Genomic DNA, 25,116 nt, shown 5'->3' on the forward strand with positions numbered 1-25,116 from the left:
CTTGGAATTTCTCCTGAAATTCCCTTGAAATTTCTCCTGAAATTCCCTTGGAATTTCTCCTGAAATTCCCTTTGAATTTCTCCTGAAATTCCCTTGGAATTTATCCTGAAATTCCCTCTGAATTTATCCTGAAATTCCCTTGGAATTTCTCCTGAAATTCCCCTGGAATTTCTCCTGAAATTCCCCTGAAATTTCTTCTGAAATTCCCCTGGAATTTCTTCTGAAATTCCCCTGGAATTTCTTCTGAAATTTCCCTGGAATTCCAAGGGAATTCCATTCCAAGGGAATTTCAGGAGAAATTCCAAGTGAATTTCAGGAGAAATTCCAAGGGAATTTCAGGAGAAATTCCAAGGGAATTTCAGGAGAAATTCCAAGGGAATTTCAGGAGAAATTCCAAGGGAATTTCAGGAGAAATTCCAAGTTAATTTCAGGAGAAATTCCAAGGGAATTTCAGGAGAAATTCCAAGGGAATTTCAGGAGAAATTCCAAGGAAATTTCAGGAGAAATTCCAAGGAAATTTCAGGAGAAATTCCAAGGGAATTTCTGGAGAAATTCCAAGGGAATTTCAGGAGAAATTCCAAGGGAATTTCAGGAGAAATTCCACGGGAATTTCAGGAGAAATTTCAGGGGAATTTCAGGAGAAATTCCACGGAAATTTCAGGACAAATTCCACGGGAATTTCAGGAGAAATTCCACGGGAATTTCAGGAGAAATTCCACGGGAATTTCAGGAGAAATTCCACGGGAATTTCAGGAGAAATTCCACGGGAATTTCAGAAGAAACTCCACGGGAATTTCAGGAGAAACTCCACGGGAATTTCAGAAGAAATTCCAGGGGAATTTCAGGAGAAATTCCAGGGGAATTTCAGAAGAAATTCCAAGGGAATATCAAGAGAAATTCCACTGGAATTTCAGGAGAAATTCCACGGGAATTTCAGGAGAAATTCGAAAAGAATTTTAGGAGAAATTCCAAGGAAATTTCAGGAGAAATTCCGAGGGAATTTTTAGAAGAAATTTCAAAGTAATTTCAGGAGAAATTCCACGGTAATTTCAGGAGAAATTTCAAGGGAATTTCAGGCGGAATTCCAAAGGAAATCCAAGAGGAATTCCAAGGGAATTCCAGGAGGAATTTCAGGAGATGTTCCAGGGGAATTTAAGGAAGATTTCCAGAGGAATTTCAGGAGAAATTCCAGAAGAATTTCAGGAGAAATTCCAGAGGAATTTCAGAAAAAATTCCAGAGGACTTTCAGGAGAAATTCCAAAGTAATTTCAGAAGAAATTCCAGAAGAATTTCAGGAGAAATTCCAGAGGCATTTCAGGAGAAATTCCAGAAGAATTTCAGGAGAAATTCCAGGGGAATTTTTTGAGAAATTCCAGAGGAGTTTTTGGAGAAATTCCAGAGATATTCCAGGAGAAATTCCAGAGAAATTTCAGGAGAAATTCCAGTGGAATTTCAGGAGAAATTCCAGTGTAATTTCCAGGAGAAATTCCAGAGGAATTTCAGGAAAAATTTTAAAGGAATTTCAGGAGAAATTCCAGAGGAATTTTAGTAGAAATTCCAAGGAAATTTCAGAAGAATTCCAAGGGAATTTCAGTGAAAATTACAATACTTTTCAGGAAAAAAAATCCAGGGGAATATGAGGAGACATACTAAGGAAATTTCTGAAGAAATTTCAAGGGAATTACAGGAGAAATTTCAAGGGAATTACAGGAGAAATTTCAAGGGAATTTCAGAAGAAATTCCAAGGGAATTTCGGGAGAAATAAAACTACAAAAACGCATCAGAATTCAAAAAACTTTCAAACAAGCTTCAAACAATAATAACTGCTCAATGTTGAGAAATTTTTGAATAAAAAATCCACTTAAACTATCCAGAGTTTCAGAGAGCAACTTTAAGGCAATTCTCGTGGGAGTCTGTTTAAGTAATTATTTTTTATATTTGAATTAATTTTCAAATGAATCATCAAACTTTGTTTCCGAATGAAACAAAGTTTTTTCCTCATAATAAATTTCAGCAAAAAAATCTTCATGAGTAAAAAGCTCTCAAATCATCCTAGTTGTACCATCCATGTGGGATGGATAAAAGCTTTCACTCACGCCCCATCTGTACTCATTCGACCAATCTTTGAGAAAGCTCCCTCACAATCTCACCATTAAATTCACCACTCTCATTTTCTTTCAATCTCACCTCGCAGCCGCCCGGACGCGTCCTTCATGTGGTTCCTGAACCCGCTCAAGTCGATCCGGTACATCATCTGGCACAACTACAAGTGGCGCATCATCAAGGGCCTCATCATCATCGGGCTGGCCATCCTGATACTGCTGTTCTTCTACGCCATCCCGGGCTACTCGGTCAAGCGGATGCTCGGGGCGTAAATGGGTTTCCAACTTTATTTTCCAAAGATTACATATTCCGTTTCAAGACTGTACTTTACTTGGATAGTTTGACGCTTTTCGTTTTTGTGCCGATCAAAGTAGGCAACTTAACCTCATTTACAATTTTCACGATTCCTTTGATCTTTTGGTAGAAACTTTATGAAAATAACATCGAACAGCAGCACAGCGCTATTGCATATCAGTATTAATCGTTGATGGTAACGAATCAAAGTAGGCCGTGGTGTACAAAGATTAGAACGAATTCTCGATAAACAAAACAATGACGATTTTTGTAAATAGAGTGACCAGAGCGTTTATCGTTTTTTCCAATCAAAGTCATTTAGAAGTTTCTCTTTAGGATTTCATCCACTTTTGAGCCGCACGTAGCGAACGGAATTCAGAATCAGATACCTTTCAATCTTTTCAACAATTCAATTTTTGCCAATCATTCAATCTTTGCAAAGCAAAATGGCGCTACTTTTGAGCTTACTTAGAGCCGATAGTTAGTGTGCGATCAAACTAATGGATAGATATATCAAATTCCCAGGCATATCGCACGAAACCTTATACAGACAGTAGCGAACTAGAGTGAGCTTCAAAAGTCAGACCAATCAAATGTTTGTTAAAAACTGATAAATCCCCACCCGAACTGCACAACCAAGAGCATTGACGAAATGTATCAAGTTTTAAACGTAAAAAAAGGAATCATTGTTACTGTATATTTAAAAAGAAGATGTATTTTATCCTAAATACTAGTGTAGTGACAGCTGTCAGATTGACTGACAGCAAAGTGACAGCGTGCGCGCGCGAATGTAACAGATTTTAAACAATGTTGAAGCAGCTTTAGATTTTCTATACTAGTTCGATTTAAGTTTGACACTTTTATTCGCTCCGCATCTCCAAGGTAAGTTTGCGATAACCACACTTATATACAACTCTAAAGCTTTATTTTCTCTATGACAAATCTACAACCTTAATATGAATGTAAACACCAAGTGACACAAGATGCAGCTACTATCTCCAATATAGAGAATCAATCCACCTACAATCTATCGAACAAGGATCAAACTATTGCTCTTAAAATTTAGAACAAAAACATCTAACTTGCAAGTTAAAGTATTCCAAATTTTAAAATACATACACAAATTTACACATACACACTAAATTCAACAAACTCACAAACACTCTTTACTTATGAACATAAATAAAAACAAAAAGATCCCATGCAAAAAAAGCATGGCCTACTATTGATCGATCCGAACCTCCAGGAAAATGGCGTCGTCCCGGATGTAGTGCTCGGACCTCAGCACCTGATGCGGAATGTGGATGTTCTGATTCTTGTCGTTGCTCTGGTGCTTTCGTCGAGCTACAATTGATCGCCGGTAGTCCACCCTAGGCTTGGTGCGGACCTCCGGCTGATCCCGCAGCGTTATGGTCCCACTCAGAACGCACGGCCACTCCAGCAGATTGTCGTAGAACCCGTTGACCACGACCAACCCGACGATCATGTTGCGACCCCGCCACGTTCCAATCCCGTTGAGACTCGCTTCCATCTGTCAAAATGAGCAAAAGTTCAACAACCATCTCAGTAGGCCACGCTTCAACTCACCCTCAGAGTGTACCCGAACTGTCGATTGCTAAACAACGGACTTTTCAGCATAAACTCGCTCTGCTGCGACTCCTCGAATCGCTTTTCAAACTGATCAATCCGCCAGATGAGATGCCCCTCTGTATTCTGAATCACCACCAGCTTCTCCTGGTGCTGCAGATGCACCTGCAAATCATCCAAGCTCTGCTTCGTGTAGTAAGTTTCCCTCCGATACTTCTCCAACGACTTCTGTATCTTCTCGCTGACGTCTTCCGTTTCGTTCACAGTGTTCAGCACTCCCTTCAACTCGTAGTCCAACTTGGCCTGCTTGTCCAACTGCTCCTGAACCACCAACCGCATCGGATCTATCTCACCTCGCAGCTCGAACATCTGCTTCCGGACCTCGTCCTGAAACATCCTACAACGATTCAACTGGTAAATACCCCTTTTTCAACATCCCCAACCCCAACTCACCGAATCGAATTTCCTTCTGTTTGTAAAATGTTAGTAAACTATTAGAAAATTATGATATATGAGAACAAAATTTGTTAACACACTTTCACCATACACTGAACAAGTCTAAGACAACACACATAAGATTGAGCCAAAAAGGGGAAAACGGGTTGCCACAGTTAAACTCACATCAAAAAGAGAAAATAAAGGATGAAAAGGACAGAGGGAAAAGGGACAGGCATCTGGGTCGAACTGAGCTAAGAGCAAAGCCTATTCAAGTTTGAACCTCGAGGCAACCAGTTCGCAATCCAAACTATATACCCGGTGTACTTAAAATAACCGTTGGTTAAGTTCTAGTAACAGTCGTTGTGATAGATAACCGAATCAGGACCCATTATTATAGGCCAATTCCGCCTAGTATAGTCCACCAGCCATCCAGAGCATCCAAGTGGCTTCAGGAGTCATCCCAGAGACCCAGACCGTCGTGGAGAGCCATCCGACACCCAGGACGTTTGGGGGACGCTCCAAGAAATCGACATCCCCTCCGCAGCCATCGCCCAGCCGCCATTTGTGGGCATCCGTGAGCTCGAAGAGCGTTCCGCTCGCCCCAGAAACCCGTTAGCCATCAGGCCCACCCCGAATTCAGCCCAGCAACCCCCAGGACAACCCGCACGTGCTCCACTTCCGGCCGGCCGCAACGTTCCACACGCCACACCCAGACACTACACACACCAGTAAGTTGGAAAAAATATAACGCTTAAAGCCAAAGAAAGTGAGTTTTACTTGGGTTCTTGACCAGCTCCAACGTGCCGACCCTAAGAGTCTCACCCCTAAGGCAGGTCCTTCCGACCCGCCAGCTAACAACCCCGTTGCGGAGAATTGATCTTTTAACCTCAAAAGAAAGATTTTATCATGAGCATAACGATAGTAAGGCGACTATTCACAGTACGTGAATGTTTTCGCACGGATTTGACTATTTAAAGATCATTTTACCCTTTTTAATGGAAATGATATATGAATTCATAAATCAATATCTCTGGATTCCGTTGGGATAAAGTCGGTCTTTTTATCGCAAAAGATTTTTTCATGAACAAAACGATTATGACATGAGTATTAACGGCACGTAGTTTTGTCGTAAAGTTTTTGACAGTTTGAACCACTTGACGATCATTTTACGCTATTTTTAATGGAAATTACATATTCATAAGCAAAATAGTAAGGTTAGTACTCACGGCACTCGAATTTTTCGTACGGTTTTGACTATTTTAGAAATGAGATATTCATGATCCAGTATCTTATGATTCCGCTAAGTGAGAATCGATCTTTTATCGTAAAAAAATGATTTTTTTCATTATCCAAACATGGTTAAATCGATTAAGAAGTGAGTATTCACAGCACATGAACATGTTGACCAAGTTAATGTCATTTTTGCCCTTTTTTCGTTTTTATTTTTTTAATTAACATTTTCTGCCTTTTATTTGCAATTGTTTTAGTTCCTATTTCTTTTCTTTCACTTTTTCAAATGAGATTGAAAGGTGTGATTTTTAAGAGAATGAGTTTCAGTTGAATGATGATACAGTGGGATTCCGTTTTTTGCACAAAACACCACCCCCCGCCACCTTTAATTTGTCAACATTTTTTAATATTATTAAAATTTGTAAATTTTTGGTAAATGTCATTGTGTCTTTTGTTTTAGTCATTTGCCGATATTCCTCCAAACCTCACCGACTTCTGGAAGTACCGTATGAGCCTTTTAAATTCTAGATGGTCGTGTGTTCGCAATGTTTCATAAAGATGAAGTGATGAAAAGCTTATTTGTGTATTCTACGAAATTATGGGCCACAGTTATGGCTTGTGGGCCGCATGTAAAGCATCATTTTTCTATGCCATTTTGAAATAATTTCTTGATGATTTTTTTCATCTATATAGTTATGTCCCAACCTGCCAAACATCATTGTACAAGTTCTTCCACAGCATAGTTCCCACGCCAGAGTTAGCGCCAGGCAAAACAACAACAACGGACATCCGATCCTGTACGTGACAATTGGATGGGAGACATCGCGCGCCAGCGATTCCCAGCTGACCTCAGCATCACAAACGTGACGATCGCATGGGAAACATCTCGCCGTCATCGATGGTTCCCAGCTGACCGTAGGGCTAGGTAGGTTACTAGTTTACTAGTTAGGGAAGATCAGGCAGTGTTAGTTTAGAGCTAGGACAGTGAGGTTCTCTAAAAAGTGTGTTTGACTTGTAATTTAAAAATATTATATGTGAATAAAGGTGATTATGGAAGTTAGTTCCTTTTTTTTTAGAAAGTGATGAACACCCTTCCATAAGTATATTTCTATGGTTAAACCAATTGAAGGCTTAGTAATTGTTCTGTTCAAAAAATATCATAGTTTTTTGTGTTCCCCAATTGATTTCAGCTGTTTCAGTGTGCCTTGTGAGATGATGTTTATATGTTGTACATATGTTCGCAACGTTTCATGATCTATAATGGCCCATATTGATTAAACTACAAAAGTTTTACGATTAACTTTTTTTGTTCTCTTATAAGCAGGTGAAATCAACTCACCTGTAAAAAATCTGAACTGCTGCGGCAAATGAAATGTAATATGTTGTTAAAAAAATGTTAATAAAATCTTAAATTTGTTTTACCAAATTAGGATGATAGTGTTGTCTAATAACACAGAACACCTAGATATAAGAAATGAATGTAATGTTTGGAATAATACAAAAAAAAACAAGTTTTACGTCAAACTCCACAAATTTGACAAACATGACTGAACGTTCTCCAAATGCGGTAACACAAAATAATCAACGATCATCCAAATCGCCGCCGACCTAGCAAGAAAAATATATCTTTGACACCGCATTTCTAGTGGAAAATTTTACCGCATTTGGTGTTCCCGCGTTAAATATTTGCATTTCCAACGCACACAGCAATACTGAGAAATTTTGAGCGTCAACTCCAAAGAGGGCTAAATGAACACCAAGTTTGTATGGAGGAAATCAATAAAATATATGGGAGCAACGGTTTCAACCAAGATTTATCAAAAGGAGGTCCAGCAATCTAAGCAGTGCGAGGTGTGGTCAGCTGCGAGAGGGTGAAAATTTGGCGATTTTATATGTTAATATGTTTATGTATTTTCTCCACCAATGGTTTCCAGCGTATCCATAGAGATGTTTGTGTTATTGAAAATCGTTGAATGTGACTCAATAGTGAAGGTAAGTGGAATAAAATTTAGTTATTTTCTGTAGGTAAAATCAGACTTCAAAATTGCCTTTGCTTTGCGTTGCTTTGATTCATAAAACAAGGAGAAAGAGAATGCACGATCCTTATTTTTCAATCCAACGATGCTTTGATTCGATCCTATCATTTCGGTAAAATACTGCATCATTTAGAGTAAGGTGGGGCAAAAGTTCGACCTTAGTGGTATAATCAAAGTTTCCAGAAAAATAATAGCAGATGAAACAAAACAAACACCATACAGCGAACCTTTAACATATTGGCTATAACTTTGTTGAACAAACTTGTGTCAAAATATTTACCCATTTTTAGTTATAACAGTTTCAAAATTGATTATCTTAAACGAACTTTTGCCCCACCGGTGGGGCAAAAGTTCGAATCTAGTGTGGGGCAAAAGTTCGTTGGCTAAAACACAAAATATCAATACTTTTATGCCAGGCATACTTTATACCAGCCGTAATATTATGTTTGCCGAAAAATACACACTAAATTTTCATCAAAAAATGCCCAAAACAGGGTTAATTGTAATACACCCAAAAATAGCAGTTTTTCACAAAACTAAGTGAAAATGTAAAATTTTTGTGACATTTTTCGCACGATCAGGCAAATTTCGCTAAATTTGAAGATAATGTGTAGATTTCAGGAAATTTGAAAAATTTTCCGTGGGTTTATACATGGGTCGAACTTTTGCCCCGCAAATTCGAACTTTTGCCCCACTATAGGCCAAAAATTGATTCCAACTATTTATGGAAAAACTAATACACGTCAAAGCATCTTTATGATAGGCCTAGAAACGCCCTTACATAAAATATTGAAAATACCAAATATTATAATATTTACGTCGAAAAACAACAAATTGCCATAACTTTTCCAAATCTCAATCGATGTTTATGATATTTGGAGTGAAAGTCTGTTACTTGAATAGCATTCGAACCACCATGACATTTCTAAGTTTTGATTTGATTTGAGCTAGAAATCTTAAAAAGAAACTCTTGCCCCACTCGAACTTTTGCCCCACTTTACTCTATCTGAATCATTTGCGGCTCATTCAACAAGGTGGACTATGCTTTAGATGGGTAGCAAACATTGTTAGTAGGCCTAGCAACCTTTTCATCGCAGTTTTACTAAGTGCTCGTCAATGGTTTACAAGTGAAACTTCTCGAAATGGTCTTGTGTGAACAGAGTGATTCTTCAAAAACATTTAAATATTCAAAATTTATCTAGGGTTGTTGCTCTACGCTGTGGTTGTGTATCAATTAAAGTCGCTCATGTGTCTTAAATGGACAATAATGTTTTTTTTTTGTTACAGCCACCCCAACTAACAATTTTAGCGCTATAAGCCAAGATTATTTGCTTTGTGCTGTATAACAGTTGAATTGAAGCAGCGAACGCAGCAACAAATGAAAGCTGTCAAAAATAGAACGATTAGCGTTAATACAGCTGTAATGGAAACGTTTTGCAGCTGCAAATCTTAGCTAAATAAATTTCGTCAGTTATCGCTTTTGCTGCTTTCACTAAGCTGTAACTCAACACCGTAAAAGATAGCAACCTAATGATGTGGAATAAAACTCGCCATCATCAATCCGGCTGCTTCTATACAATATGATTTGTTATGCTGCTCAATATATATTTAAGAAGCGCTTTGTCGTTAGTTATATAGCGAGCATACAGCAGTATGCTGTAAAACAACAACTTGTGGTGCATCTACTCAGCTTGTTGGATGTAAACATTGCGTTTGACGTTTCGCACCCTTTTACAGCCTGATGAAGTGGTGTAAGCGCGGCTATGGCATCTTTTACGATCATTATAAAATATTGTGTGAATTGTTTTCGATGTAGAAGAAAACGGTGTATTTTCTTTTGCCTTTCGATATAGACTGTGGTGGCAACAAGGACAGCGTCGAGACTTGTGGATGCAGAGATCGTGAGTTCGATTCCAAGTGGTAGCAGGTAACGTTGGGAACATTAAATTCAGATACTTATGATATGAATTCCGGAAGCTGTGAAACAGCTTGAAAATAATATTTAATCGATAATACAGCGAAGCTGTATAATAATTATTCAACAGTTGCGAAATGGTTGAGAAAGCGCCTTCCGAAGATGTTACACAGCTACTTGTCGTATAACTGTCGAGATAGAGCAATGATCGGTATGAATAAGAGCTGCCAACACAGCTTAAAAGTAGCTGAGTAGATTCGCCAGATTTGTTGGTAAAAGGATCGCGTATGTACAGCGTCTTTACTCAGCATAAAGCCGTATAAAGAGGGCCTAGAGAATGTTTACATTTGCACTAAATGTTGGGACAATCAGTTTCAGTTGTCCTTTCTAATCTAATCTAATCTAATCTAAGCGCTTGCACAGCCAATACTGAAGAGCATCCTGGAAACACTGGAATTTCTTCTAGTATTTTCTTGTAAGCATTAATATTTGCAGCATATCAGTGATATTAGGGGCCCAGATAGCCGTAGCGGTAAACGCGCAGCTATTCAGCATGACCATGCTGAGGGTCGTGGGTTCGAATCCCGCTGGTCGAGGATCTTTTCGTAAAGGAAATTTTCTCGATTCCCAGGGCATAGAGTATCATCGTACCTGCCACACGATATACACATGCAAAAATGGTCAATCGGCAAAGAAAGCTCTCAGTTAATAACTGTGGAAGTGCCCATAAGAACACTAATCTGAGAAGCAGGCTTTGTCCCAGTTGGGACGTAACGCCAGAAAGAAGAAGAATATCAGTGATATGATACAAATACTAAAATGGCCAGGTCCACTGTGCAGACTTGGTTTGGAAGATAACTCAAAAATCCACGGCGATCAGATTATCCACTTATGAATAATATGATAGGCGTAGAATTTTGAATCTTATTAAGGAAGAAACGGGGACAACCGTACCAACCGTCTCATTTCAGGAGGAAAGTTTTAATCGTTGGGAGTGGCGTTGCTAAGAAATTAAATGCACGCTCCATTGTTGTTGGTGATCTTTTTCCAGGGATGGGACACAGGTATTTCTTCCTTATGTCCTGGCTCGGAAGCCTAGGCTAAAGCGCCGTTACTCGCTCTCTGCAACGAGAAGAAAAAAAAATCAGGTTTAGCCCCCCCCACCCTTTATAAACTTTATAAACTTTTCAAACCATAACGATATTCGCAAATCGTAGATTAAATTACGGTGATTGGTACAACCTCATTATTAATTGTGACAACATCAACTGCTCGATGTTTAGTCAGACCGGTTCAAATTTTAACTGCCCAAAAAAGGCCAATAAATATATGAAAAAGCTTACATAGTCAGATTTGCAACGTGCAAACCACACCAATGAAACCTTTTGAATAATAGGAGTATAAATATGAAAGATCTCACCAAATTAGAAATAGTCAAATGGCTGTATTCGACTCAGCAACCAGGACCTCGAGAACCTCGAGAGACCAATCGACTTGAAAAATCCGATTAATCACTTCCAGATTAACAGTCATTGTCAGTTGTAGATACAGCTTTATAACTCCTTATTTTCAATAACATCAAGCACTAGCTGTTTACTCATGATGGTTTTGAACTATGTGATCAATTGCACTTCCGACCAACTACATGCACTCCGCACTTTTTGTAAAATACAAATGGATGGATAATTAAATCGCACTAATCGAAACAAAGAATTAAATTTTATATAACTCTACACTTGAATCAGCCGTTTAGAAAATTTCTCAGTTTCAGTTGTCCTTTCTGGAGAAAAAAGCCTTGTTGTTTTATCAAATATGCTGCTCATGACATTGGCGTTATGCTTGAACATGAACACCACCTCTGTAGCACTGCTGGAGTCATGGATCTTTTCACGGAGCCTTAATATTTTTGCCACGTTCAGAACAAGATGCTATGGAGCGGACCCTGATCTTCGATACACTGCGATTCAATACTTCACAATATTATATTCTATGTTTTAAGGCAATAAAAAATCTTTTGAAATATTTTGAAAAGATCTATCACATGAAAAATCACCCGGATGGTCTAGTTGGAACAATAACGTTTTTAACATATAAATTACCGTGCACCCCCACTAATTTGAACGGTACCTCATTCAAACCCTCGGGGTTCATTTTTAATTTGAACATCTAGTCACCCTAGAAACGTATTTCTGGTTACCTCTTTCACTGTTTTGTTTTGATTCTGCGTTCCGTTCCACAGCGTTCCATCTCACTTCTGTCCGTTCCATGAGCTTGATGATGTTTGAACCATTTTTAATCTGAACGATGTGCAAATTAGCGGGGTACAGATTAAAAAGTGTTCAGATTGAATGTGGTCAAACCAACGGGGGTACCCGGTATACATTTTGAACCAAGCTATTTTTTCATAGATAGCTGATCTTTTAACTTTTTCTGTTACTCAAAGAAATTATTAGTTTTCACTCATGATACACGCTATGTCTAAGCCAGCAGATTATGCAAATCGAATGTACCTCGGATATTTTTTCGCTAGAGTTCAGTATTTGGTCTACAAATTTCACAATCAGAAGGTTTTAAAATATTCCATCGGCGAAGAATACCAACTTCTTCTTCTCCTTCTGTTCTCCTGGGTATCACGTCCTCACTGAAACAGAGTCTGCTTATCAGCTTAGGGGTCTATTTATAAGTCGAGTCGACCAAAATGACTCGACTAGAGTCACTGTCGACCAAAAATTTCACTCGATACGGCCCTGTCACTCGAGTTTTTCGACAGTTGTCATTTTATGTGACTTCATTTCTATGGGAGTCGACGGGTGGCATCTGAAATCAGTGTTGGGAAACTCGTGCTCGTGAGTAAAAAAATACTCACTCTCGTACTCGTTTGCGAGTAATACTCACGCTGTGAGTCACTCATTCCTTACTCTAACTCACGCGAGAGTATGACGTCATAACTCACTGCGAGTATTACTCACGTAAAGAGTAATACTCGCAGTGAGTATGACGTCATTACTCTCGGTGAGTGAGCAAGTTACTCTTTGTGAGTATGGTGAGTAACCAATTTCCATAGCAGAATAAAATTGTACATTAGTATGTTCTATACTAGGTGGAAGACTGTAAATGTAAATAATTCAAAGGGCTTACAGCTGCTGTCGACTTCAGTGTGTATTGTGATATGCAGTTTTATAGTATGGTTGTTTAAACTTTACCGAATTCAGAGCCAGTTTTTTAAAATGGATAAACAAGTTATAATGGCGAAAGTCCGGTTGTGTTCAAATACTATCCAAACCAATTTATTTCGTTTAGGGGCATAAAATAAATACTGTAACTTTTTCTGAACGCGTTTATGTTATTGTTATTCGAAGTTGAATTGAAATATCAGTAAAAATGGAATAAGGTACCGTGGGGCAAGTGGGTAATGGAAATCGTATAGTTGAGATTCTTCAAATTCTAAAGACTTTAAATTGAAATAAATGAGGTCGTCTTTATTTTTTAACTTGACTCCCACCAAATATAAACAGTATGCTAAAATTGATTTTTATGTAAAACTCTTCGGGAGAAATTATTTTTTGAAACGGTTCAATAGTATTCGGATTCCGAAGTAGACACATCAATATCGTCTGGCAATCTCTTTTAGAGAAGTTCCATGATTAGTAATAGCTTTTATCGCTTTGAGTATTGTGTTTCTTGAATTTGAAGCACGTTCCGATTTTCTATGATAATTGCGAACCTTGTTTACTAATAGCTACCTAAGAAGAAAACACAAATTTAATCTCTAATGATAAACTTTTTACTTGCCCCACGTGATTAGAAAATTGATGGTGTTTTAATTTAGTTATTTTTATGTCTAGGTCGAATTAATCCCAAACTTAGATGTGGTACAGAGAATTATTTTCTGCAACTTTTTTCTACTGAACATATCAATACAAGATTGCGCGCCGCCAACTTGTAACGGAGTAATAGTTGACAGGTAGACAATCTTTCACTCTATTATGCAATAATGGTTGAAAAATCGTAGGAATCTCTTATCTTATGAATATTTTCAGCAAACCTTATGTAATTTGCAAGTTTGTTCTAGAAAACTTGTATGCCACGTTGCCAAATAAAGATTTCTGATCAGAAAAATGTTCGGAATTTATTATATTTTGCTTGGTTTCTATATAGATACTGAATGATAAGTTTATCCTCATTAAACCATTATACGGGCTTCTGATTATTGTTTGGTCATTACTGTTATGTGGTAATAGCAAGTTTGCATAATTTTTCAATATAGAATTTTTAATAGCGCTGTTTAAGGAACAGTCATTTAAAAATGTATCATTTTCAACGTTTAATGTAGTCCCATAATGAATATAAAATAAATTAAAAATAATTTTCTGAACTTTTTTTCTAACTTCTTTTGTTCGATTCTATTCAAGGCATGTAACACCTGACTTATTGTTAGGTTTCTGCTCCTATTTTATGATCTATGTGTTGTTAGAAAACCGAAAAAAAATGAAAATTGAAAAGCTGGAGCTGAAGTTGTCGCACAAAATATTGCTGGCAACGCTGTTTGGCAGACCAATCAGCGGCTTAGTAGTTTTGGCACGAAACTCAGATACGTCTCTGTCTCAGGTTTTTATTATTGCAGTAGTGCTGCATATCGTAAAGTAGAGAATAAAAAAAATAGTCAATTGGCAAATAAATAAAGCTCATAGTTGATAAATGTGGATATGCTCATATCATAAGTACATTAAGCTAAAAAGCAGTAGAGGTGTAACGTCAGAAGAAAAGAGCATTTACGATGCAACATGCGCAGCGAAACACCAAAAATTACAGCTTGTGTTAAGAATACATATTATAATAACGTTTTGCGTGCATCAAATAGTTTTCAGAATAAAGTTTTCATGTTATCATTTGAATAAGGTCACCCCAAAAATAGCCTTACTTATTACTTATTATTTATTTGAGCCATTCGCAAGCTTTTAGAATATTTACAATATTTACAAATAAGTAAAATTACTCACGAGTGAGTAAATGTTAGTCGAAAACTCACTCACGAGTATGAGCTGTACAACTGAAACTCACGACTGAGTATACTCACGCGAGAGTTCAAGCTGTACAACTCATACTCGCGAGTGAGTTTGCAGTTTTCAGTGAGTATTCACGAGTTTCCCAACACTGTCTGAAATATGCATGCTTACTTTGATCGACAGTGACCATAGATGAGTCACATCTGAGAGAGACTTGCGAAGAGGAAAAATATCAACGTCATATGCAGCCCAGATTTCGCTGTCACGAAACGTCAAATGTAGCCCGTCGTTTTTAAGGCTGGAAAAGTGAGAAGTATTGTATTCAAAATAAACTGTTATTCAAATCCTCAGTCAGCGGAGCAGTTTTTCCAAGGATGCTGATAAATGTAACCACAAGACTTGTGTCTGCTACGTTTGCTGGCATGGAATTTAACTCAAAAGGCTATTTATGCTTCTGTGTGATGCAAACGCAATAATTTTTTGCTGCGATGTTCATTTGAGAGTTTGAGCGGCTTGCGCATGATTGATGAAAACACAGAGTGGAAGAAAAAAAACTCAGCAATCACAGAAAAAGAAGACCGTCTCCGCGAGTCTCGTCTCAGAGTCACATGAATCTGCTCGATTTACAAAATAGACCCCTTAGTGTTCTAAGAGCTGTTCTACAGTTGTCAGAGTTACCTTTTTATGCAGTATATTGCAGGTAGGATTATATTCCCCAATTCTTATGGCGTTCGAATTCAATTTCGATCGAAAATCGTTCCGTATTCCCGTTTACGATAGCAAAATTAAGTGGGACATGTATTCGAACGAATAAAACTCGATTGAAAGTTGGATACGTCGTGATGATCTATGCGAGATTATACACCCAGGGACGTCAAGGAAATCGACAGAAGGCTCGATCCCAGACACCTCCAGCTGAGAACCGTTATCGTACACTGCGATTCATTTTCTATGCTTACCGGGGTCTATAGAGTATGCAGTTAGCTTTGAAATGATTTGAATCAATGATGCATTATTTTTGATCAAGGACAGCAGCAATTAAATGCAAAAAGCGTAAATCCAAGGCAAAGCATTGATTTTTTCAAAGCATGCGTTTCAAAGTATCTGTGCAGCAATGATGATCTTGGAAGACTGGGTAAAATCTGGGAGGGAGGCACCGATACTACACACGAAATATGGCACAATGTTATTTCGAACTGCAAGAAAACTCCAGCATGCCAACGACAATCAAGGCAGACTTGATGAAAATCGCTAATTTTCATTGGTTGTGTTTTTCGATCGTTCTGGACAAACATGGAAAAAGGGCCAAAGTTTTCTATGCATTTTATTTTCATTTTTTATTGGAAAAAGTAAAATTATGCGTTTCAAATACTTTATGTTCAATCAGAATAAAAGTTGCTATTGTGACATTACTTTTGAATAAGCGTGATTAGCTTTTCAATAGATTTTTGGTCACATTTGATAAAATGCAGAAATATGTTTTAATCAATTACGCGCTTTTATCATGTTTGTCCATTGTTTTAGATCTGGGCTCACAGTGACAGTTCGTGACAGCAGAATCTCGGCTCACCTTGACGTACATATATTTCGTATCGGTTTCTCCCTCCCAGGGTAAAATCAATTGTTTTGCCTTTAACGTTCAACGCTCCGTCATCGTAATCATCGTCATCATCGAAACTTCAACAGCAGTTTTTCTGTTCAAAACTGATTTTTTTTTCGACGAAAATGTGTTCACTGTGTTTCGGTTGGAGAATAGAATACAGTGAACACATTTTCATGCGAACTTTCATGAATTTGAACGAAAAAACTGCTTTTGAAAATTCCCAAATTGATGACGGATCCTGCCCCCTTAAGATGCCATTATTTCGTGCAGTAAAGGATTGCGGGAATGCGGTTGCGAACACCAAAACTCGTAGTATTGTGTTCCATTGATTTCCGAACGATGAAGAGCGACACCAATCGTGGATCTCGATCTGTGGTCAACATGATGGTTGGAGAAAGGTGCGCTTTTATGCTAAATATATTCAGCCTTATAGTTGTCAGGATACCTCACATAACTAAAAGAATAAAACTGCCGAAAATTAAACAAGCTGCGTTACAAAAACAAAACTCTGAAATGCAACAGAATAAACACCCTAAAACAAAGCAAGCATTAGCATCAGCGAGCTAAACATTAAACATAATGTCAGGCATAGTTCGCTGATGTACTACACAGCGCACCATAACCGACGTACTTCCAACGCATAGATTTGGAGAAATTTCACGTATCCAAAATTCCGATTTTCAACTATGTGAATGTTATTTAATTGAAACCATTTGACACGATGTTGAAAAAAAAAAATAACTAAAGAACTCATTTGAGTGTTTCAATTGAGGCTGCTTTGGAAGATTCCGTATACGAAACCTCTGCATAATTTTGCGAATCCAACGCCTCGATATTCTCGATAAGTCCGTTCGTTACTCATATGTCCAATTTTGTTGTCTTCTATTTTGTGGTCTTGTTTTGAACATGCTTAAGATGCTTCAAGATCATAGAACTTTTCGAACAAAATTTGTTTCCTATTCCATGGTCTGCTATTAACAAGGCAGGCTCTTTACTGATGTAAATATCATGTTTGATAGTAAACATGTGACGTCACTCCTATCGCATAAAAATTAACAAGGCAGGCTCTTTACTGATGTAGATATCATGTTTGATAGTAAACATGTGACGTCACTCCTATCGTACCATATAAATTCCGGACCACTAGATCTTTTTTTTCGCAAATTTGTTCGAGGTGGATAGGAATGACGTCGTCAAGTTGCTGTCAGTTTTCGGAATATATCACGTTTCAGTACACGTACGAAACAAAACAAAGTGGTCGGTAAAAAAGTAGATTCTATAAAGTAGTAGGATTCTGCTGAAGAAACAAATCACTATTGACCTAGTTTTATTTGTTTTTTTTAAAGATGTTTGCAGGGCTATAATCCTATATGAAGCTAAATAATACCAAACCAACTCATAAATATCTCTTCTCCTATTCGTCGGACTGAATTGCTCTTTTCAGCAAATTTCTTTATTACGGTTTGAAGAATGAGTTTCCACTATGGGATGATAAGATTGTACTAACATTCCACTCATAACGTAATTGGACCATTTTTCAAATTATATCCATAGTAATTTTCATATAAACTTACATCGTCTTTAGGCAACCTTTAAATCACCACCTAGAAAGCTGAAAACTTCACACAATACTATTTTTATGGTAGGGAAGCAAAAAAATATGGGAGATTGGATTTTCAAACTTTTTATAAATATTGAACCGCCCTAATATACAGCCCTTTGAAATATGGTCTCTGCCTTCCGGTTAGGTTGTGCGTTTCATACGTCACATTATACCTAATTAGGGTAATACCTAAGTCATGTGTTGATAATTACTTTTATAGTAATTTATCACTTTGACAAGGTACATCAAAATGGGTTGTGTACCACAACAGATCAATTATTGGTCGCAGTGATAATATACCCAATAACAAAACATGATAATAACATTAAAAACATCAAAACAATCAAGCTTGCCTTGTCCTTAAATCCGGACACCAGAAGCATTACTTGTTTATAAATCCGAAAACTTGTGAATAAAAATTCGATTTGTGCTCTTGCAATATATTCTCCTAAAATTCAAAGTGATTTGGAAGAAATTTGCTAGCGCACACGTCATTTGGAGTTTATATGGAAATTAGTATGGAAAATACAAGCCTTTTGTATTCAGTCCTCTAACTGCTCGTCATAATAATCTATGGAAAAGTCATGTGAAATCTTCACAACTTCAACTTTGCCGAAAACCACTTTTTTATAGGACGTTAGGATAATTCGTTATTATTGATCACAAAGTCTAAATCATATTGAGATAATAGAAATATTAGTAGTAGAACGCTAATGGCGCTGTTGTCAGAAAACTGAATCGATCTATATAAATAAAAAATAGTGCTTGTATATCACGGAATAGCTTGAGAACGGGCTATCGGATTTTGAAATTTTTTTCAAAAAATATGTTCCTAAAGTGTTCCGACGTGTTTGTGTATGTAAAAAATACAGGATATTGAACGGGAAAGTCGGGAGTGAACGGAACTGACATTTTCTACGGGACGTTTCATAGCGTTTCTCAACAGCCTACTTGATGGCAAGACAAAGTTTGCCGGGACCGCTAGTGTTAAATAACATCTTACACAAATTTTCTTCGCAAACTGAGCTGTTGTTGATGTTGTCACTAGGGTAAAATATATCGTAGGCACGCTGATATTTAAGTTGATTTATCGCTTCAAGTTGGCTATCGTCAACAGAAACGTTAAGTTAACGATGAGTTATCGAACGATAATTTATCACTTAACAACCCTGGGCAGAATAGCTATAGTTTTGATAAACTTAAAATCTAATTGTTCTCCTTGCCAAAACTTGTATCAGCTTGGCCTGAGACAGGTGAACTTGACATGCTTCAACTTGTAGGAGTCGTTCCACAGCTACCTGAAATTTCAGGGTAAACAATTTTTTTAATTATTCTATATGTTCAATTCATTTTTTAAGCGTCTAGTCCAGAACCCAGGAAATGGACAGAGAAGATGCAATTACGTGTAATTGAATGACGTTTTATTTATATGTTACGTAAAATTTAAAGGTTCAAGAATCCATCATTCAATCCTCAGCAATCATCAAAAACTAAAATCCAGTTTTTTTGTTCACGTTTAGAAAAATCATGAAGAAAATCATATCTTAATACTCCAAACAGCAAGTGCAGTGCAATGAAAAATTGAAAAACCTGATTTCTAAAATATGTGTTTTTCAAATGCTATTTGACATACTTGATATTTCCAAGAAAAAGGATAATCAACTGCAATTTAAAAGTTTATGAAATATGAATTCTTACCTTTAAATTTGTGATTGTTTGGAATTTGAAACAAAACAGCCTATCAAAGACAAATTAAAGACCTCCATGTCTCTTGCAGTTTCCCAAAATTTTATGGCTCATAAGGTAATCTAGAATGCCGTGAAAAGTGTACTGCGATCTGTCAAACTTGGGTACCTTTTGCACTACCGAGGGACCAAATGCACTACTAGATAGAAGTGGTATCCAATCTGAGCCCGAGTGGGACGGACCTGGGCCTACTGCAACAAATTTGTTGGAAGCATTTCCCGAGCAAAGTCGAATAACAACCACCAAAACATACATCATGGATTAATTTTGATATTTTTTGTTATCAATAAGAAGACTTTTGTTATCAACGAATTTCAGGCTGTCAAATCGAGGATGCCACCGACGGGTGATAACATAATGAGTCATCAATGACGGAAATTGACCATATAACAAAACTTGTTATCAACCTGTTTCAAATGATAACACAATGAGATATTTACATGATATTTTTAGCATAAACTTCTTTTATCACGTTTCTTATGTTGCCTGCTTATTCAACCAAAATGGAAACCAACTAAGTTATCAAATGCTTGTTATCGGTTAACTCAACTTGTTGTCGTTTTGTTACCCAACATTGCTCGGGGTGCTCAACACAATTGGCTCATCCAACTCAAGATGCTCTCACAGTTCTTACCGGAAACCATCCGAATATCAAAGTGAGTCTTACCTTGCACTTCCGAGAGCGTGCCTGGACATCATCTTTAGCTTTTGACCGCTTATCACTACCGAAGTTGTTACTGGTCGGAAATTGACCTTCACTCCAACTTTTACGAGCTTCCTTCGAAAGAAACGATTTCACAAAAGCTTCAGTACTCATCGCACTACTCTTGCTACGAATAAAGCTGCCATTTGTCCACAACGGATTAGCCCGATAAATCTCATGTAGTCCACTTATTTTCTCCATTATTTTCGCAGATGAACTTCTCAAATTAAATTAACTCCACAAGAATAACAAATACAGCTTAGTTTTTCACCAAAACTATGTCTATCCTGTTAGGCGTCTTGTTTATTAATGGACAAAAGTGTAATTGGTGCTGCTAAGTGGACACATTTATTGATAGCATAATCAATAGTTTCAACATTTGCAATTCCGGCATGTCCGCAAAGATACCTACCATACAACTAACTAATTTGTGTTGAACTGTATGATGTTCTACTTTGCTATTTTTTGTGAAATTTTATTGGTGAAATATGTTGATAGGTGGATCGCGATATTTCTTTCTAAGCATTGGTCAAAAGAAGAAATTCATGTCCCTTGCTTGACCAACAATTTATGGCAAATGAAGTAATGTAACAAAATCCAAAATGCCGTGGAAAGTGTACTGCGATCTGTCAAATTTAGGTAGCTAGTGAAGTGCCAAGCGACCAAATGTAGTACTAGAAGAGAGACCCATTCTTAGACCGCCTACTCTATTTTTATTTAGTTAGACCGAAACAATTATTCAAGCAGAATATATCGTAGTAACCTGACACCGTTTCACCACGCACCTGCATTGTCTGCTAAGTCGACGGTTGCCATCGCCACCACCAAAAATCACGCAGCACATGTTTGCTTTGACCTGGAACCTGGAAGCCAAGCCAATAACGAACGGCATTATTGTGCATGGGGCGTTATCAGCAAAATTCCTCCGATTTCGTCGCGGTGAGTAATGTTTACATTTTTTATCGTACCACGGCGGGTCACTCATTTTACTTAACACACAAACACACTTCCATTCATCGCTGGCTGATTAGTGATAACGGAGTCATAGACAAGCGGACGTAACACGGACCAAATTAAATAGAGATGATTTCAAATTCGTTTTGTTTCAAACTTCACAATCAGAGCCGTTCGCATCGTTTTTCTTCTTGTTTGACGTTTCACACTACCGCCATCTGAATGTTTTGTATTTTGTGCAACATGCTCACCAGATGATGTCACCTGGGCGGTGAGTTTTGAAGAAATTTGCACAAAGTGTTACGTCTGTTTATCTGTAACGAAGTGTTCGGCGCATTCGTCATAATTGAAAACAAAATTAAAAAGGTTTTCACTTTTGTTGCGTAACCCACTTACGCACCCCACAGTTGACATCCACTGTTGCAACTGGCTGCGAAACTTACCTCGATTTCGTCATTTTCGAACCATTCGTTGCAGTAGTAGCACGAAGCCTTGACCTTTGTGGTTTTGGTCGCCATTTCTGGCTAACAATCAAAATTTAACTATTTTTTTTTTTTTGTTAAAACAATAACAAGAAACTAGGAAATGCGACTTAGGTGTTGCTTTGCTCAAATTGGGCGAGCTTCTGCGTGCCTTGATTAGATTCGAGCACGTCCCGAAACAGTAGGCGGTATCTGGGGTTTGGTCTTATCACTTTGCCACAGTGGGCAAAAAGTTATTGAAAGCAACGTTTAATTCTATATCTTCTGTCGCTGTTGAATGCAGATAGCCACTTAACCTTTTCCTGGAATTGAAAACCCTAAGAAACAGAATGAAGCACTCGAGATCAAATTGCCATACGGGGCTCAATGAACCCCAAATTCCTTACATTTCAATAGTTTTATCAGAATTTATCAAGTTTTTGTGTCTGAATTTTTTACGATCATTGTTTTGAAATATAAATATGAACATATCAATCAGTGGATGGAAAAAAAACCTTTATGTATCTTGTAACTTCTATATTAATAAAAATGGAATGGTGTTTGCATGTCACGAAATGGCTTATGAATATAAAAAGCACAGAATATTTACGGGAATGTCGAAAAAACGGGAATGAACAGAAGTGTCTTCTTGTACGGGACTTTTCATGCCGTACATTAACAGCCTACTTGATGGAAAGACAAAGTTTGCCGGGAGTAATTGTATATCGAAGCAACATTATTCTTGTTCGTTGATACAATAATGCATACCTGGTCCAAATTTTCAGTCCAACGGGTAGCTTTCTCTCTTTTTGTCTGGTTGCTGTATCTGGATTAAACTTTTTCGAGATTACAACCGAGTAAAAAAGTCTCAGTTATTCTTAAATCTTGAAAAACGAGGCTACATCAATCTTTGAGGATGTAACAATCAAGGAAAAAACGTCCGAATGTATGTATATGTAAGCTAAGACTCATATAAAAAAATACATGCCCGCAGCGTCAAACATACCAGTGAGATATATTGCCTCAATGTTTTTGTATTCAACCAAATAAGCTTTTACACTTCTTACCAAAAGTTTCTACAATTACTCCTCCCATTATTCCTCAAGGTACTTCTGGTGTTATTCCTTCTGGCACTTCTTCAGGAAGATTTCCAAAGAAAAATCAAGCAATTTCTCCATGGTTTCATATAGTTACTCCTTCATTAATTTCTAGTGATGTACCTTTTTTTAACCCCTCTACCGGCAGCCTAATTTTTTACCGCAAGAAAAAAATTAGAATCGCGATAACTTTTTTGTTTCTTGGTGCACCATTTTTTTTTTGCACCAAGTTCTCAAAAAAACTCTTCCAGTTTTAGAATTTGTGTCAACACTGAGCATTGGTCATCTGAATCCAGAGGTATTCCAAAATTCCTTGGGGGACCGACGCGTAACCATAACCCACGTATATATCTTAGGCTACAGAATTTTTATCGTATTCGGATATTCACTCTTCAGAACAACACGTTAATGAGAGTATGTTGTGAAAATATGAAGCAATTTGGTGAAGCCGTCTTTGAGTAATGGGCATTTTTGTTGCTGATACCACGCTGGCCAAATAGAGATCTTGAAAACTTCAAAAAACCTCATTTTTATATTTCTCTAAGAATACATAACCAACTTGTATGATTTTTTCAGGGGCCCAAGTTTTATTTTTTCGATAAATTGACGTAAAACAACTTGAACTAGAAGAGTTTTTTGAGAACTTGTAAAAAAATGGTGCAAAAATACCGAGAAACAAAAAGGTTATCCCGATTTGAGGTTTTTTCTTGCGGTGAAAAATGAAGCTGCCGGTAGAGGGGTTAATATGCTTTTTTGAAAATGCTACCTGTTTTTGTATGAAATTGTTTTATGCGAAACGTCCATTATACCGAACGTCTTTGTGGGAAACTTTCTTTTGCGAGATGGATCACCCCCGATTTTTTTCCTCCAAGAAATCCTCTTGAGGTTCTTGCAGATTTTCCTCCACGATTTCTTCCACTAGACACTCCTCCAGAAACTCTTCCTGTGGTTGCTACTCCTTCATCCAAGGATTCTTACGACAATTCCCAAAGAGATTCATCCCTAGCAGAAATTTTAGGAAGCGTTGACATTCCTCATGGGACATCTAATGGCATTCTTCTATTGATTCCCCAGATAATCTTGCAGAGATTCCCGCTCAAATCTTTCTGGAAATTCTTCTTTCCCTTAATATTTCTTCATCAAGATTTTTTTTCAAAACAATAATAAACCAAGGATATATTCATTCAGAAATTTCTGCTATGATCTCTTCAGGATTTTACGAATTTCTTTAGAAATTGCTGCAATGAACAATAAAGGAATGCCTCCTAGAATTGTTTGAGAAATTTTTGCTGGGAGGCTTTCCAGGAAATCTTTGAATAATTTCTCCAGAAATTCTTTTAACAATTCCTTAAGGTATTTTTTCACAAATATTCCCCAGATTTTTTGAAAAACTATTTCAAAAAATCATCGAGCTTATTTTCAAACTCAAAGCATACTTTCTATTATCTCATCAATAAATATCTCCGAAAGTCCTGAAATTTTTTTCCCTATTATTGCAATTTATCTCAAGTATTTCTTCATGAATTCTCTCGGAATTTTTATTCATGAGCTCTCCATAAATTCTTGAAGACTTGAAATTATGAGTATGGTGTGGACCTGAGAGAGATTCGCGAAGAGGAAAAATATCAACGTCATATGCAGCCCAGATTCCGATGTCACGAAACGTCAAATGCAGCCCGCCGTTTTTATGGCTGAAAAAGAGAAAAGTATTGTATTCACAATAAACTGTTATTAAAAACCTCAGTCGGTGGAGCAGTTTTTTCTAAAGTTGCTGATAAATCTAAACACAAGATTGGTTATTTCTAATATCTGCAGCGTTTGCTGGCATGGAATTTCACCCAAAAGGCTATTTATGATTTGGTGTGATGCAAACGCAATCATTTTTTGCTGAGAGATTCATGTGAGAATTTGAACGACTTGTGCATGATTGGTATAAACACAAAGTGGAATAAGAAAAAAACTCAGCAATCACGGAAAAAGAAGACCGTCTTCGCGAGTCTCGTCTCAGGTGTGGGCCAGTTCCTTCTGAAATAGCAAAAATAGCAAATCATGGCTACTATGTTTTACTGCATATATCCAGTGATGCGTCCGATTTGAAAACGGTCGACCGAAGACCGCGGTCTTCGGAAAGGGGAAAGCTGACGATTATATCTAACAGTATCTGCGTAGCTCCAACTTTTGAAAGCACATGGGCAACCATTATGACCTTTTTTCCATAGGAACTTTCATACAAACTATGAAGGGCTTTTGCAGTCTCAGTGTTCATCCACATGAGCTCAAATTTTGGGAGACACTCAGAATCTTTTTTAAATGCACGGTTAAGAGCAAAATCGATTTTTT

General features: G+C 37.4%; 2 protein-coding genes across 4 annotated transcripts in view; one reads left to right on the forward strand and one right to left on the reverse strand.

The window, feature by feature from the left end:
• LOC110674827 (otoferlin-like) overlaps positions 1-2,968 on the forward strand; it is a 485,231-nt gene extending 482,263 nt beyond the window's left edge. For all 3 annotated transcript variants that reach the window (XM_021839290.1, XM_021839291.1, XM_021839289.1), the window contains exon 18: positions 2,195-2,968. In XM_021839290.1, coding sequence (XP_021694982.1) covers positions 2,195-2,375 — 181 coding nt within the window. In that variant the 3' untranslated portion in view covers positions 2,376-2,968. The remainder of the gene's footprint in view (positions 1-2,194) is intronic.
• A 265-nt stretch (positions 2,969-3,233) lies between these two features.
• LOC5574725 (TNF receptor-associated factor 4) lies at positions 3,234-4,454 on the reverse strand. The gene is made up of 3 exons (XM_021839293.1): positions 4,438-4,454; positions 3,985-4,381; positions 3,234-3,928 (listed from the first exon to the last, which is right to left on the reverse strand). The coding sequence occupies exons 2-3, from the start codon at positions 4,378-4,380 to the stop codon at positions 3,620-3,622; spliced, it is 705 nt and encodes a 234-aa protein (XP_021694985.1). The 5' UTR covers position 4,381; positions 4,438-4,454; the 3' UTR covers positions 3,234-3,619.
• Between the last annotated feature and the right edge of the window lie 20,662 nt (positions 4,455-25,116).

Source organism: Aedes aegypti, chromosome 1 (genome assembly GCF_002204515.2).
Source record: "Aedes aegypti strain LVP_AGWG chromosome 1, AaegL5.0 Primary Assembly, whole genome shotgun sequence".
Taxonomy (NCBI): domain Eukaryota; kingdom Metazoa; phylum Arthropoda; class Insecta; order Diptera; family Culicidae; genus Aedes; species Aedes aegypti.